The sequence below is a fragment of the Lissotriton vulgaris genome, unplaced genomic scaffold (assembly GCF_964263255.1).
Source record: "Lissotriton vulgaris unplaced genomic scaffold, aLisVul1.2 SCAFFOLD_1234, whole genome shotgun sequence".
NCBI classification, from domain to species: domain Eukaryota; kingdom Metazoa; phylum Chordata; class Amphibia; order Caudata; family Salamandridae; genus Lissotriton; species Lissotriton vulgaris.
Genome location: NW_028245833.1, coordinates 182,020 through 200,106, shown reverse-complemented (window position 1 = coordinate 200,106; position 18,087 = coordinate 182,020). Strand labels below are relative to the sequence as shown.

Here is an 18,087-nt window from a genome sequence, read left to right as displayed (position 1 = left end):
CCCGGGGTAACTTCAGCTTTGTCAGCTGGCCTGTCCTGGCATGCGGCTGTCAGGTTTTATTTGATAGATAACCAAGTTAATCTAAATCAAGTTTGGGATAAGTACCAGCCAGGATTGGCTCCAGTGCTTAGTTTCTGTGTGGTGTGCTCACAAGTATCTCCATATAGGTCTGGATTAATTCCGTGATCTAGCACATTGAGTTTTAAAGACACGTTGCATTGAGTTTACCTGTGACCTAACAACACTGAATTCTCCTGGTTTTGCCTATAATGAGATTCACTCCTCCATCATGGTCCTGCTGTTCTCATGAATCTGTGTAGTAGTTTAGCCAAAACTCGTCAACCTCCATTTAAGTGGGTGTTGACAGCTGAAAAGTAAACATAGTAAAGGTCACTTCTCATAAAAGAAAATACACATGGATTTTAAAAATAAACAAGAGGAATGATGGTCAGAGACAGTATTCTAACAGTCCACTCTTCATAATACTAACAAATGTTGAGCCCTTTGGGGACAGTGTACATTCAATAAACTTTTTAATTTCCTAGTTTATCATTCTCCTTCAACCATTGGATTATGCATGCGTTTCTTTATACAACAATGGGATACGTGTTAATTTTCCACAAACATTGGATGGTGTATCAATAAGTTGTCATTTTATGCAGTAAACCATATAGTATAAAACATATTAGTGAGTTTGAAAACAACATATTTAGTGGGATTACTATACCTTAAAGGCCCTGTGTTCTTCAAGTGTGTGAGCGGGGGCTAAAGAAAAACACAGTGTCTAGTAATTATACTGCTCAAACGTAATGGATTTTGGCACTGTGCGGTGAGAGGTAGAACCCTAATTTTAGTGAAATAGGCCATCAGGAACCATCATTGAAACACCAATATGGGAAGGTGAAAGCATTTGCCATATAAATATGATTGCCATGCTAAGGGTAGTTATAGTTAGGATTGTGCTTTCATAGGAAAGGCATTTTTGCGTTGTTAATAACTTTGGCACAGTTTGACAAATCTCCACGAAACTTTCCAAATAAAGTGCTTCTTTTTGACCAGTTGCACACGGAACGTTTTGGGGTGATCCAGCAAATGGGGGCTGAGAAAAAATAAGTTTCCCCGTTCATTTTTCAATATGAACTTTAGACACCGCTACTGAACAGATTTATACCAAATCCGGCAGAAAGCTAGATCTTGGTCCAGAGAGAGTGCTTTTTGTAATTTGGTGTATATCCATTCTGTAGATTTTGAGTAATTATTTCTCAAAAACATTGTATATCTAGGGATGCAGAGAATCAGTGGAGCCGACAGACGTCCAGATGAGATCTGACTGGCTGCCACTACATCAACAAGGAAGTGGTGGCAGCCCTCTTAGGACTCGGGACTCAGTCCTGCGTCTTAAGAAATGCAATAAAAAAGACATAGGGGTGAAGGGTAGGGATCCCCCTGATCCCCTAGGCTTGGTGGTAGATCTCAGAGGGACACTGCCTGGGGCCAAAATGTTTATTTTTATTTTGCTACAAATTCACGGAGGCTCAGTTCTTCTTTTTTTAAAACCACAGAGTGGGCAAGGGCCTGGGGGATGATACAGTAAATGTTCATAATGGGGATGGGGCACATGGCCCACTCCTCAGGCAGCTTTTGGCCCCAGGGACCCTATCCCATAGCGCCTGCAGTATTTGTAAGGGGTGGATCACACAGCTCCTCTTCTTAGGCTATTTTGGCCCTGGGGACCCCACCCCCAAGGGCAGCTAATTTTCTTAAAAGGGAGGGGGCCACGCATCCCCCCTCCATGAGCCATTAATGGCCAGGGGCCCCCATCCTCTGCCACCGGCTCACATGCTATGCCCCAGTGAGCCCACCCCTGGAACACAGTGGTTTCCCTGCTCACCCCTACACATAGGCAGGGAAACCTGAGTTGGATCCCCTCTTGTACGAGCAAACACAAAGTCTGCTCCCAGCGGGCGGGAGCTTTGAAAATGCTCCCACCAGCTGGGAGCAAACATTTGATCTGTAAGGAAACAGATCAAGAAATTGCCCCTGCTCAGAGGGAGCAGCATACAGAGAGGTGGCAGTGGCTGCTGGCCCAATAAGTGTATGTGTGGTGGGTGGTCTTGGTGGGAACCAAGGCACCCACCTCTAATTGATATGGGCCCCGTTGGACGGGGTCCCCGGGCCATAAATGGCTCTAGGAGTGGGACATGTGGCCCCCCTCCCCATTATTTTAAGTAGAGGCCCTGGGGTCCTCAGGGCCTAGATTAGCTCGGGAGGGGGGCTCGTGCCCCTCCCCCTTTAAAATAAATAAGACCCTGGGGGGTGAAGTCCCTAGGGACTAATGAAGCTCAGGTAAAAGGGCCACATGGCCCCCTCCTCTTTATAATATATATTGCCCTGGGGGTGGGGTCTCAAGGCCCATAAAATGCTCGGGGAGGCCGACCAGGTGTCCCCCTCCTTTTTAATATATATCTAGGTCCCTATATGTGGGGAATGTGTTCCTCAGGGCCAGTATAGGCTTGGGGAGGAGGCTACGTGGCCACCTCCCCTTTAAAAAAAGTACTTGGGGGGCTTGGGTCCTCACCTCAGGGTCAAATAAGGCTTGGGGGTGGGAAGCCTCATGCCCTTCTGCCCTGTTTAATTGTATTTGGCCCCTGGGGTAGGGCCCTTGGGGCCCAAAGACCAATCCTACTCTAAATGGCAAAGCATCGACGCCCCCTGCCACAAATGGCCGCAGGTCATGCACGGTTCGATGTTGGCTGCCTGCAGGGAGTTGGCTGCAGTAGGGGGTTAGATTTATGTATGGTAAGAAATTATTACTTTATGTTAAAAAAAAAAACTAGAAATTCACTAAAAAAACTAAAGTTAAAGTAACATTATAGTTAAGTGAAATGTTCAGTAACAACATAACGTTTTAAACTCTGAAAACCACAGAAATTCAACAGTTATAGTTATAGTTATCTGAAGTAAATATGACTTGTGCCCTAAGGTAACTATAACTCAGGCCCTGAAAAGTAACTGTTCGCAAAGGGTCAAAATAGTCCCTTGCCCTCTTTCTCCCAAAGAAGACTTTCATACATATAGAACACTATTTGTACCTACCACTATGGAGTGGAGGCTGAAACTAATGGTTCTCAAATATCACTCACCCTGACCACCCATGTTGTGCAAACTTGATGTGAGTTTCTTATCTATATTATTTTCTCCCCTCAATCCAGTAGTATGAGCTGTGTTTTTTGTACTTTACCGCCATGCAGGAATTGACTTTTCCTCAAAAATGTCTTTCTTACGCTGTTATTTTGGGTTCTACCTTATGTCATCACCTGAAAATGTGTGTTTTGTCTCCATAGAAAACCCAAAAACTCTCAACTAGTAGCAGAGGAAGCCGCGTCCCTGGCACGGGGACGTGGGACTGGTCAAAACACCCTGGACGTGCTGGGGAAGGATGAGGACCTACGGTAATTGTCTCCTCTCACTCATTGTGTCATGCTGTAACAGTGAATGAGACAGAAATATAGAATCATTTGAGGTAGTGATAGCATAGCTTCCTGGCTGTGCAAATAATGGGTACTATTTGAAAAAAGGTATGTGTGCATCGGACTTCAACTTGGGTAAAATCAGATATTCAGGACTTTTTCACTCACAACTGGGAGTATATTAATATATATTGAAATACTGTCAGCAAGGTGAAGTTTATGTATTGACAAATACAGTGTTTGCGGATGGACGGTGGTGTGACTGGGCGTAAATGTTGTCGAACTCGCATGTGTACATATATTCACTGGTAGTTTCCAACACTTGGCCAGAGTAAGTACACTTCCAATATGAGGCTTAGGTGCGTAGATTTCAGGTGTGGAGGGGCATATTTTGCAATGAAGAAACAAAATATGCATGTTTGTCGACTTTATAAATGTGTAAATGAACGTATGGGTGCAATTCTTCATTCAGAATTACTTCTCCATTGGAGTATTTGTTGAAAATTACTACTGACATACTTTCCAGACCACTCCTCAAGTTCCTTGAGAATTCTCAAACTGTTCTAAATTTGCTTCATATAAGATTCCCAGGGGTAAAGTACTTATGTGAAAATAATTTTGTAGTAAGCTATTGCAGGTGCCCTGAAAACGCACAATCTGTGTGTAAATAGATATTTCACCCTTGCAAGTGAAGCAACACAACCCAGATGCTTAGAGCAAGAACTCTTTTATGTTTACAGGATCTGACAGCAACACAGGTACACAAGGGAAGGTGCTCATTCATGTGTAAATGTTATTACAACAAAATAGCTCAGAACAGTGCTCAGACACTCATTTTGTGTAAATATTCTTAGACCTTTATAGACATCACATATGTAAATTATCTCACAGCAGTACTTTCAGGAAGCACTCTCCTATGTGGAAACATCTCAGTAAGATAATGGATGCTAGTAATAAAATGTTCATATTGTTAGAATAAGTGCGGCTGATACTAAATTTAGGACCTCCACTAGGGTTCCGAAGGCCGCTCGTTGTCTTCCAGGAGGGCTGGGGTAATAACCTCCACTGCCCTGGCAGACTACTGCCCTCCATATTTAGAGATCTCCTCCTTCCTGGTGGAGACCTTTATGCTTTCAAAGGCAGCGGCTGCCCTTGCAGCTAAGGGCTGTAGGGCTGGGTGAGGGAGGATTTCGACAGACGACAAAGAGGGAAAATTAATTATTTATTTAATTTTCCCACATGGTCGTCTGTCGAATCCCTCCCTAACCCGGCCTCACCGCTCTTACCTGCACAGATTACGGCTGTTTAAAGGAGACAACGCGTCCGTGGCTCATCTGAAGGTATTGTAAGTTTGGTGAGCTGCTGCCATGTTTTATGAGGCCTCTCAGCAAACCTTTTGATTTACAAAAACAAACTACCAAATTAGGAGTTTTGTTTTTATTTTTTAGGTCTCGCTTGACCCAGCGCATGCGCTGGTCTGGCGAGACTTTTAGTGAGGGCTCCAAAAACTGCAACCATGGCCAGCCTAGAGCTACAGTGCATGTGCGCGGGCGCGCGCTTAGGAGCAAAAGCGCCATATGGCAAACCTTGTCATGCTCATTAAGCGCCAGCGATCACTTTCACTTTCTCCCGCAATCACTTTCGCAGTGCCCCCTTGATGTTCTCAGTGAGCCGCGCGGCCAAAGAGACGTCTCCAATTAATAGGGTTGTTACACAGTGTTCTGCAGTGCTTGTGCTATTTGTTGTTCTGTTTTCCTAAGCTTTTACAAGTACCATCTCTGCCCCGGTTAATGCCAGACCAACAAATGTATTATAGCACCACACAACCACACGCACAACCCCACACAACCACAAAGACACACACACACACAACCACAACCACACACACAACCACACACATACACAACCACAACCACACAGAAAACCGCACACACTCAACCACAACCACACACACAACCACCCACACACACAACCGCACACACACACAACTACACACACACACACACACAACCTGACACACACAACCTCACACACACAAACACAACCACAACCACACACCCAACCACAACCACACACAAACCCACACACAACCACACACACACACAACCACACAGACAACCACACACACACAACCACACACCCAACCACAACCACACCTAACCACACACACACAACCACACACACACCCACACACACACACAACCACACACACACACACACAACCACACACAACCACACACACACACAAAGCCACACACACCCAAACACACACAACCACACACACAACCACACACACACAATTCCCCACACACAGACAACCACAGACACAACCACACACACACACAACCCCACACACACACAACCACACACACAACCAACGAACCACCCAACCACAGCCATACACACAACCACACCCACAACCAGACACACACAACCACACACACAAATAACCACACACAACCACACACACACACACACTACCACACAATCACTCACACAATCACACACAACCACACACACAACCAGACACACAACCACAACTATGCACACAACCACAACTACACACACAACCACACACACAACCACACACACACACACAACCACCCACACACAACCACACACAATCACAACCACACACAATCACAACCACACACACAACCACACACACACACAACCACACACAACCACACATTCACACACACAAACACACACACACACACAACCACACAACTACCCACACACACTCACCCACACACACAACCACACACACACAATCACAACCACAACCAAATGCACACACAACCACACACACAATCACACACGCAACCACACAAACACACAACTACACAAACACACAACCACACACACACACAACCACACACACCCACACAACCACACACACAACCACACACACACAACCACAACCACACACACAACCACAACCATACGCACAACCACACACATACAACCACACCCACACACACACAACCACACACACAACCACACAAAACCACACACAACCACACACACAATCACTCACACACAACTGCACACACACAACCACACACACAACCACACACACACAACCACAATCACACACAACCACAACCAACCACACAACCACAACCAACCACACATACACATACAACCACGCCCACAACCACAACCACACCCACAACCACACACACACCCACAACCACACACAATCACACACCCACACACGCAACCACACCCAGACACACAACCACAACCACACACCCAACCATACACACACAACCACACACAACCACACACACAACCACAACCACACACAACACACAACCACACATACAACCACAGACCACACACACAAACACACACAAACACAACCACACACAACCACAACCACACCCAACCACACACACAACCACACAAACAACCACACACACACAATCACACCCAACTACACAACCACACACACACACAACCACAACACACATACACACAGCCACAACCACACACACAACAACACCACACACACACGACCACACACACACACACACAACCTCAACCACACACACAACCACACACACAACCACACACACACACACACACACACACACAACCACACACACACACACCCACACACACACAACCATAGCCAACCACACACACAACCACATCCAACCACACAACCACACACACAACCATACACACACAACCACAACCACACACACAGCCACACCCACAGCCACACACACAACCACATCCGCACAACCTCACACAACACCACACACACACAACCAAACACAACCAAACACACAACCACACACACAACCACACACACACAACCACACATACAGTTGTGAGCTTTAAATCTACTGACTGACTGTGCAATAAAAGTCACCAACTATGTAATATATTAGAGAGAAGCAGTAGCTTCCCTCTAGTTTCTGTGTCTCTCCTGTCTCTCCCTTTCTGTCTGCCTCTATGCTCGATTGCCTTTCTTCTCTCTGCTCCTTGCATCTCTCCCATTCTTTTTCTGACTCCGTACCTTTCCTTTGCCTCCCTTCTTCTGGGCGTCCCTCTATGTACATCGTCCTGTATCGCTTTCTACCCTTCTTTCAATTATATCTCTCCCTGTTGACCTGTTTATTCAGCCTCCCTGGTGCCTGTCTCCAGTGTCTACCCTGGTTCTCCCATTAATGCCCCCTCCGGAACCTGTGAATCTCACCCTCTGCTGCTTCTCTTACTCACACTGCCGTTTCTCCTCCCTACCCCGATGTTTGACTTATTCTTTCATTTTCCCTACTCAAAGGTGATCTTATTCCTGCTGTTTCTCTTACTCACCCCAATGTGTCATTTACTTTCTTATTTCCTATGCTCTTTAAACAGGATCTTCCACCCGCCGTTTTTTCTTGTGCTCTCTCGCTCGCCCCATGTTTCTCTTAGCTCTTCTGCAGCCAGATGGTTTGCTTATTCCCTCATTTTCTTTACTCAAAAGTGATTGTACCCCTACCCCCTGTTGTTTTCCTTATTATCCTTTAATGCTTTGCCGCCTCTCACTGACCCCTCTACCAGCATCTTTCGAGTGCCTATTTCTGCCTTTTCATTATTTTCGTCTCTGTCTCAGTTGGCATTGCTAATAATAATGCAATACTAGCACCTGGCTGCCTCAAACTAACTACATAACATAAAACAGACCACAGTTCTTCAAATCAGCGACAGTACCGGAAACTCATCACAGTACGTGAAACAAATTGCAGAACGATATCTGAAACAGACCACAACCCTTGAAACCAGCATATGTGGTACTGAGTGGTATTATGTTGAGTGTAGTTATGTTGTATTGAGAAGAGTGTAAATATGTGTAGTAAATATTTGTTGTGTATTTATGTGGTATTAAGTTTTATGATGTGGAGGGTATTTATGTTGCATTGATCAGTGTGTAAATGTGTGGATTGTTATTGTATGGTACTGAGTGGTATGAGGGGTGTATTTATGTTGCATTGAGTAGAGTACATAACTACACTCAACATAATACCACTCAGTACCACATAATTACACATCACATAATTACACTATATTCAATACAACATAAATACACTCCACATACCACTCAGTACTACATAATTGCACATCACATAATTACTCTCTACTTAATGCAACATAAATGCACTCCACACAATACCGCTCTGTGCCACATAATAACACAACAAATAATTACCCTGTACTCAATGCAACATAAGTACACACCTTTCACTCAAGTTTGTGCTACATATACATATTTAAAAAAAAAACAATTGCAATGCAATAAGTCTCACATTACTGAATCTTTGAGCTGCTAGTCTTGCATTATTATTAGCAATGGCGAGTATTTAACAAGGACCCCCTGAAGGTATAGATACAATAGATCCTAGGTCAGGGAAAGCAAAATTTATGACAAAAAACAACCTAGGCAGCTAATATTTGACAATGTAATATACATAAGGACAATTGGCTACACATTATTATGAAAATACATGTTTTATTTTAAATTTCAATACATATAAAAAACGAATAGCGTAAATATAAGGAAGACAACAAACACAATTTGAATCATACAGTGTCAATACAATTTATACATTTATAACATTTCATGTGAACAAGATTAAAAAAATTAAAACCAATTATTATGAGTGGCAAAATGAGTCTTATTATTAGCAATGCCAACAGCTCAAACTTTTATAATGCGAGACCTATTGCATTCCAAATTCTTGTTAAACAAGGGTATCAGGGACAATAGTTTTTTGTGTGGGGGTCATTTTGTATTTTTATATTTGGGACTGCCAGGCTGTTCCTGATGGTACAGAACAGGAAATAATGTACGTCGGAATGTCTGCTCTGAATAGGGTGGATGGTCTGAGTTGCTTAGACCAAGGGCCCAAATTCCGCCGGGCCATGAGTCCAAGGTCTGTGCCAGGTAAGTCATTACCAGGGGAAACATGACGATCTGCCCAATTCTAAATACAGCGGGCAGACAGTCATTGTTTTGGCAGGCTGGAGACGTCACCTCATTTGTGGTGGAGTACTCTGTCTGCCAACGTTTAAATAAATCCTCAGTGTCCAACTAGGAGCAGGCTTTGTGATGGGGGAACAGCTTAAGCAACCCTTTGATAAATACTTTGAAAACAGAAAACAAGTCTATTGTGTGCATCTCTGCAGTGGGATAAAGAGGGACAGTAGGCAGCCTGCCACCCACTCCTTACCAAGAAAGACCATGACATTTAGAGAAAGAAATGGACAACTCCAGACAAAAATCTCTTGACTGCAGATCTCCTTTCATTTTGAAATGATAAATCACATTGGCAATAAGTAACAAACCATGTGACGGTATTCTTACAGGATCTCTTTTCACACGTTTGCAGAGATAAACAAGCATTTGCAATGCAATAGGTCTCGTAGTTACGCGAGTTTAAGGTATTGGCATTGTGGTTGGATGCCAAGGAATGGTATTGAAATTAGTGAAGCACTGTTTACTGTCATTCAATCAGGTGGAAAGGGTTTGGGGAAGATGAGAGGGACTGTGTGTACATGTATCTCCATATAACAGCTTGAATAAAAGTTTATAGAAAGCTAACCTAGCAGGTGGATTAGACTCTGTGCCGAAGCCGTGGGGGGAATGGTGGGGGGTGTAAAACTCAAGTATCGTTGATACAGGGGGCAGGGGGCGTCTGCAACAGCTCAAGGAGCACCAGGTATTCACAGAAGGCTTGTTGGCTGTTGCTCTGAGTTGTAGGTGCGGGTCGTGCTATACCTGCCTGTTCTTTTTACAGGAGAAATAATAAAAGTGAAGGAAAAGCGTGAAAGTGCCCAAGTTCGATGTCCAGTCCAGGCCGGCGTAATGAACATTTTGTTTGATCTGGAAACCGGACGTCATCATAAACCACCGTTGTTACCATGTTTTTGCGATCAGGGGCTGCCAGAAATATCTTAAACTGAGCCCGTGCAAATCCTACTTTACATGTCACTTATTTACTATATTTGACCTGGCAGCCGCTCGTTGTTCTCTAGATAGAGCTTTGCTAAGACAAAGAATAGTAAGACAGAACCGCTCAAGATGTGATATCAATAACAAAACTAGGAGAACAACCTCAGCCGCTTTCTAGGAAAACCGGATCAAGGACTTGAAAGGGTTAAAGATGAAGATAACGGGTTTACACTGCAGGAAGAAGCGCTCCTCTCGCAATGGAAACATAAACAAAAGCACAAGCAACGAAATATCGACGCGGTGAAGAAATCTATAGAATTACACGTTACTGAAAATAAGGAGGGAAAAGGACCAACCAATACAGCAGGAAACTACATAAAGAAGACAATATGTGCGCGCGCACTCGAAAACGAAACCTAGTGTGGGGGTGGGACTTCCGTCTTGTGCGCGAAGCCCACGCCCACGGAGTTCCTGGTCCGAGGAGAAGTGGTGACGCGGGGATCCCATGCCTGAGGGAGAGCCCCGCGGAGGCGACAGAACACCGGATGGACGGTAAATGGGCCTTGGGGGCGCTCGTGTGTGTGTGCGTGTGTGTGTGTGCGTGCGCGTGTGTGTGTGTGTCTCTGTGTGCGACTGCGGGGGGGGGGAAGTGTCTCTGTGTGCGTGCGTGTATGTGCGCTCGTGTGTGTGTGCGCATGCGTGCAGGAGGAGGTGTGCCTGTGTATGTTTGCCCTTCCCAGGAGACAGCCACGGCGAGCGAGGCGCTTGCCAGTTTCGAATTGCCTTGCGCGCAGCCAGGATTGTCTCCTGGGAAGCACACCCGCCGACAATAGGTTCTCGGCGAGAACGCACTTCCGCGCGCTTAGCTGAGACCTAAAAAGTCAGCTCTGTTATTTATTCTTACTGATTCCACCAGAGATAATTAAAGAAAAACATTATTTCTTGGAGAGATTTTAATCAATTGTTTTAATCTCTTATTTGAATTCATTTTACCGTCCTGCAGAGTAGGTGTCAAAGAAACCACCTGTTTGAAAAAGACAGTCACTTTCTGCAAAAAGGTTTGAGTAAAGTTGTGATTATTTGATTATAAGACATGGGAGCCTGCAATCCTAGGACCTCATTTATGAGAAATGACACATCTCTGCGTGAAAGCAGTGATGCGTCACTTCTCAGTGCGCCCTCCTTGCGACATTCCTGACGCGTCATATTTAATGTATGACGCATCATGTCGCAAGGAGTTACAGATACGTCAGTATTTCTGACGTATCTGTAAGCGCAAAAGTGACGCGTTGCTGAAGTGTGTCACAAAAGTGACGCAACTTCAGTAATGCATCCTTTCACGTGGGGCAAGCCCCATGTGAAAGGGCCTGCGTCAGTCTTACGCCTGCTGTGAGGCAGGCGCAAGATTTTGACGCAACGGTGTCCTAAAAGTGACGCAGTGAAATCTCATAGATTTCACGGCGTCACTTCTACGACCCTTCCTTGCGTCAATACGCCCCCCTTGCAAACATTATACCTGGCGCAGGTTTAATGTGGAGCAGGGGTTTACAAAGTGACGCATCTACCTAGATGCGTCACTTTGTAAATATGGCGCAACGAGGTGCATTTTTTACGCCACTGGTGCGTCACAAAAAGTGACGCACCGGCGGCGTAAAAGTGACGCACAGCCTCATAAATGAGGCCCCTGGTGTAAATGCAGGTCTCGTAATAAGGAATTACATACCTGCTCAAGTGTAATAAGTTATTACCATGGAGTTCTGTCGTCACAGCGTCTGCTGCCAGACCAGTAGCTAGGGTGAACGGCAGGTCACAAGCCATAATTACAGCTGCAGTTTAAACAAAGAAAAGGGGCACTGGCTTTGACTTCTTCCGATACATTTCTCCCAAAAAGAAAACGCTATCAGCGAAAGGGAGATAAGTATGGCAACAGGTTTTTTTCCATGCTAAAAGTCATTGAAGGAAACAGAGACTCTTATGTGTGTTTCTATACAATCTGAGCCACAGCATTTATTTTTAACCTCACATGAAACCAGTTCTAATATCTTTTTGCAAAAATGACTAAATGGTTTTTGGTGTGTTTAATTTCTCAATACAGATTATCCTTGTGTGCAATGAATGTGAAACAAGACACTATGGATGTAGGCAGTTTGCAGGAAGGATGATGTTGTGACCATGTATCATACTGAAAAAAATATCTCGGAGGTCCATGACCTTATGAAGAATCATGACCTTCAGCCTTGTTTCTCTATATGTTACTAAATACAGTGGTCCCTAGAACAAGGAAAATAAGCACTTGAATCAACATACGCTAAATATTCTGTATGTTCTTTGTCCAGCCGGACAGAGTTTTATTTACACAGGTATAGGTAATAACACAATTTTGGGAGGAAATGTCAAGGGGGCACAACCTGTGACCCAAACAAAACAAGACAAAACAAAAAATTAGGCAAGGACGAGCGAAGCGGTCTGTTTCCTAGTATTCAGTGGGCAGACTTAATTCAATCAAAGTGCCATTGTCAAATACATTCTAAGTTTTTAGGAGACATATGGCACATAGGTGTCGACGTTTCGATGCCGAAACTTAAATACATGGCATCATCTTCAGGACAGAGATATGAAACATGCCTGTCTTGAGTTCAAACAGTTGCCTACCAGTCACACATAACAAAAAGACAATAATTATTTACAAAGGAATTTTGAAAGGGAGAAAATTGGGAAAAAAAGAGAAGATAATACTGTTTAAAATCAATTTGCTAGGCACGGCATTCAGTGATTTAGACTTTGACAATTAGCAACTTTACAGTTGGACATTAGATTTAGTTACATATCAAGAGGCGCTATTTAAGTGCTGGATAACGTTCCATTCGCGATTCCTTAGTATACATAGAGCGTAGTGACAGTGGTTCATGAAAGGTGCATAATGGTTTGTGCAAGGTAAGTGAATTGGGTGCAACATGCTGCATGAAAGAGATGTGATAATCATGCAGTCTGACAAGTATACTTAATTCAACATGGAGGAGAATGGCGTGTTCACGTGAGTATAAGGAAGCAAGGGATTGCTAAAAGATATAAATGGCGCAGTGAGGACAGCCACATATCGAGGTGTGACAATTGTGAAGTCGCAATATTGGAATGGAAACCAGTCAGTAGAGCGGAAACCAATGAGGGTATATAGTATTAAAATTACATTGAACCGGTGGCTAATGCAGAGTGATGCAGCACCTAAGGGTGGTTGCAAAAATCAGAAAAAACACTGTGACATGGAATGATTGTTACACATACGGCGCGTGTGGGGAGTACGGCGCAGTGAGGTAGAAGTCACAAACAAGTGATACTGAAGAGAGGATTACCATAGTTATGAGCAATCCGTACCACTTTTGGAGTAGGAAATGGGCAGGTAGGCGCCTGGGTGCGTGATGATGACCTGGAAAATAATTCCACAATCGAGGGGATCCACGCATAGGAAGGCCAACAAGCTAGAGTGGCGTCTATAAAGTTATGCTTACCCAAGGGTGAAGGGTATGCCGGGTTCACGCAATTAGGGAGAAGGGGCCGTCGCAAATGGCGATATTCGGCAATGTCTGAAAAAGAAGCGGGACAAGGCTCAGAAACCTGGGCCCGGGGGTGGTGAGTCTGATGCAGGGGGAGGAGAAGTAAAAACTTACTGAGTCAATGCTCGAGGACGTTGTCAGTCGGCTTCCATAGCACAGAGTAACTGGAACTGACACGGAACTGTAAGGTTCCTACTATAGCGCACACCCCATTAAGATGGCCGCCGCTGTCAACCGCAATGTATGTCTTCTATTTCCACCATTGCCATTCAGACCACATGACTAATCCACTTGTGGATATAGCTTCCCAAACATCACGCTCTCACAGCGATTCCCGCCAGACCCCGCTGACCGATGACCTCCTCGAGCATTGACTCAGTAAGTTTTTACTTCTCCTCCCCCTGCATCAGACTATAAGTTAAAACTGTAGGGTTGCTAAAGTGTCTCCAGATGGGCAGCTAGGCAGGAGCCCAATTGCAGGACAAGCCTGGAAAATGTGTCTCCTTGCAACTGGGACAAGATGAAGTGTCTCCCTCCCCTAGGCCTTCCCACATCATCCCTGAGAGGCCCAGGGAGGTGGACCGCTCCCATAGGCCCAATTGCAAGGAGACACCTTTCCTTCAGTTGGATTGGCAGGGGTACAAGTGGACCGGTGGTGTGTTGCACTGGTGTGGGCCCCATGCTGGTGGGCTGAGTGTGAAGCCCTGGGAGAAGAGTTCTTTATTTGTTTTTTTTACAATCATAAAAAATAAAACTTTAAAATATATTACAATATGAGTTAATAGCAAATGTTACGATAAAATACATCATTATATCTGGATATGTGCAAAATAGATTCTACTCATTAATAGCCATGTTCACAAGTTCGCAGTAGAGTGCATCATTAAATCTAGATCTGTACAGGGTTTTCCAACTCATTAGTAAAGGTATTCACAGGTTCAATGTCCGCTTTTTTTTAAGAGTGTGTCAATCAAAGTTAATAACTTTACACCACGACAAATTAAAATGGTTGATGATCCCCCTGCCCAGCGGGTGATCGTCTGCCTACATGTACGAATATTAAGCTCTTTTACAATTCGTTTTAAAAGCGTTCTTCTTGCTTCACTGACTGTAGGACAAACACACATCACGTGGCACAAGGACTCCTTATGATATCCACACAGTCTGCAAGTTACGTTGTGATAATTCCCTTTCCAACTTGGTTGCAGATCCTTTGTTTCGTATACTCTAAACCGATACAGCATATACTTATTTGTTAGGAACAATCTGAAGAGAGCTGCTAGATAATCTTGCGGTTTTAGTTTTACATAAGAATGTATCACTGTCCACGAATTACGTCTCTTTGCCACTACATTTTTGTCATCTAGGAAAGATAATTTTTTTGCAGCGCCATTGCACACTCTGTTAAAAGCCACTCTCTCCATCTTGCTGTCCCATGCCTCTTCAATGTCCAATTCCATCAGAGCAGTTCTTAGGTGTGCACTCCATGAATATGTTTTTTTTTGGTCGAACTGGGCCCTTATTTCTGTCCAGCATAGATAATTCAGGGTGCCGGGTTCCGAAGAGCGAAGTTTCCAACTCAATTTCACGAATACAGATTGCCTCTGGAATTTCTGGTTTTGAAGTCCAAACTCCAGGCAAATCTGGGCTGGTGACACTTCTCTAGGGAGCTTAAAAATGGCTTTATACACTTTTGTCTGTAAGTCATTTAAAATTTAAAATTCCCGGCCATGCCATATTTCCAATCCGTGGGCTATAGCTGGGAGTAATTGTGCTGCCATTGTTTTTAAAAGATGACTATAAGACGGGCAAGTTGCCCACACTGCCCATGCCTAGCTCTGGCCATGATCCCAGTTAACCATGGAAAGGAACTCCCTCCCTATACACATATCACGTTAACAGCACACATTTCTATTGCAAAGTTTAGGTTATTTTCGATGTGTTATTCTCTCATGTATTTTATTTTTATTTTTATACCAGCTCAACAGTCACAGACATCAACAACCCCAGTTACATTGGAATTGGGCCCTTCTCACAAACGTCTCCTGCTCCTCTTCAGTTCCAGAAGGCTACCCACATACCTCAGCCTTGCCGGGGGCCGGATCAGCAAAGCAAGCCGAACCCAGCCATCGTGGTGCGTGGAGAATCTGTTTCACCATCACGTTCACCTGTGTCCCCCAAAAAATTCACCAACCCCCGAGGAGGCCCGGGTCTGCGAAGCCAGGACCAGACGTGAGTATTGGAGGGAATCTTATCTATCCACCAGGTCCAACACTCCTTAAAGAGCCATGACCTTGAGGGCAGAGCTAACCTCAAAGTTCACCAGCAATATAGGTTTAGGGCGTTAACATTAGGTTTGTCATTTGGTTTACCCTATCGTAGGCTTGCAACTAAGGGTACAGAGCTAAATCTATAGTTACATAGGTCATCAGAGCTTACAGATTCAAGACACTGAGAGTTCCCCAGTATGTTACCGGTGTTTTACACGTTCGACATATTAACGCGAGGGGTTGCCACAAGTTACACAAAGCTCACAGGTTCAGGTCATTGACTGCAGATCTATTCTTTTCCTTACAACGATTTTACAAGCTTAGGACCTTGACTGCAGGGTTATAGCTCAGGTTACAGTGATGTCTCAGACAAAAGCTTTAAATATCAAAGCATGGCACACTTATTAAAGACTTTATAAGTAAGGCATTTGGCAGCAAACTTGCCCCAGAGGGATACATATGCATCAAAGATTCACAACAGAGCCATCTGAGGTATACCTCTGACTTCGCATTTTTTAGACAAGAGGCAATGCAATTAAATCTCAGACTACCTAGAAATCTCTCAGGCGACCTGGATATTGATATCATATTTAGGGTCTGTTTATGAGTTGAGCAGATGGACTCCCCTTGTGATATTCCACACTGCTCAATTAGAAGTGACCCGGTGTTGTTAAATCTCATATTTTCCTGAGCACACCAGACCCAATTTTACTGGCCAGAAAATATAGCAGGTCATTGGGCTGTAGCCAAGGTGTATATTTGGAAACAGGTGTACAAGCTGGAACACAAGAATGCCATGCCAGCTCTTCAGTGGTTCTTATTTTTTGCATTTACAATATGAATGACACCCACTGGCAGGGTCTCCAGGGGAAAGTCCTTGAAACCAAGGGGCACCTGATTCTTGCTAGACAACGAATAACTCTGTTGAGTCTAGGATGGCTAAGGCAACCGTGAATGTGTGGCTATTGTAACACAGCGGTCATGGATGTGCAGGGCTCTTGTAGATGTTGAATGAGGCCCCCCAACCTAACTAGAGTCTTTAGGGGTTGCCAAACAGTCACTGGTAGTTATTATAACAGTGTACACACATTTGAAATCATCTGGTTTTGAAGGTTTACCTGGCCCAGACATCATAAAGATTTATCCTTTTGGTTAGAGGATTTCAAAGGCAATTTCAGACAGAGCTGACCCAACCCTCAGGCTTAGCAAGTCACTTCACACAGGCTCACTGTTTACAACTCCCAAGAAAGATGGGCTTTGTGCAGAAGTTCTATTCATGAGACTAAACACACCCTGGAAAAGAGCTGGGGTGTATATAAAGGTGAATGGATTTTTTACAGAACTAAAGAGCATTGATACTTAACCCTTTAGGCATTTGGGCTAAGAAGCCAGACATGTGGCATAAGGGCAGAGAGCCTTGATAGGTTTGTTAAAGGTGAAATAAGAGATAAGATTTGGTACTGAAGACAGACTTGTGGTACATGGGAAGAGGGGTGGCAGAACTGTGAGAGGCCAGTAACAACAATAAACCTCAATCCCCATATGACACATGTCAGAAGGACTACAAATACATTACTAGAAAAAACCAATAGGCAACATCTGAGGCCCATAAACCAAGTTTCCCATGTTCCTTCTTTTTTTGTGGGACCAACATTTAAATGCATTAGAATGCAATCTTGGTAAAAAAAAAATCTGAATTTAGTAAACCATCAGAAATAACAATGCACATAAGCATGAGATAAAATGTATGTGTACATTATTAATCTCCTCATAGGGTGGGTATATCATCTTCAAGTAAAAAATGGGTAGGATAATATTCACCTCTCCCTCCTAAATAGAATTGAAAC

The 18,087-nt window shown here is 44.1% G+C and overlaps 1 protein-coding gene across 1 annotated transcript in view; it reads left to right on the top strand.

The window, feature by feature from the left end:
- The window catches only part of INPP5D (inositol polyphosphate-5-phosphatase D), a gene marked incomplete at its 5' end in the record, with an annotated part of 480,457 nt that overhangs the window by 425,301 nt on the left and 37,069 nt on the right, over window positions 1-18,087 (top strand). The window contains 2 exons of the mRNA XM_086949164.1: window positions 3,345-3,452; window positions 15,951-16,202. Coding sequence (XP_086805290.1) covers window positions 3,345-3,452; window positions 15,951-16,202 — 360 coding nt within the window. The remainder of the gene's footprint in view (window positions 1-3,344; window positions 3,453-15,950; window positions 16,203-18,087) is intronic.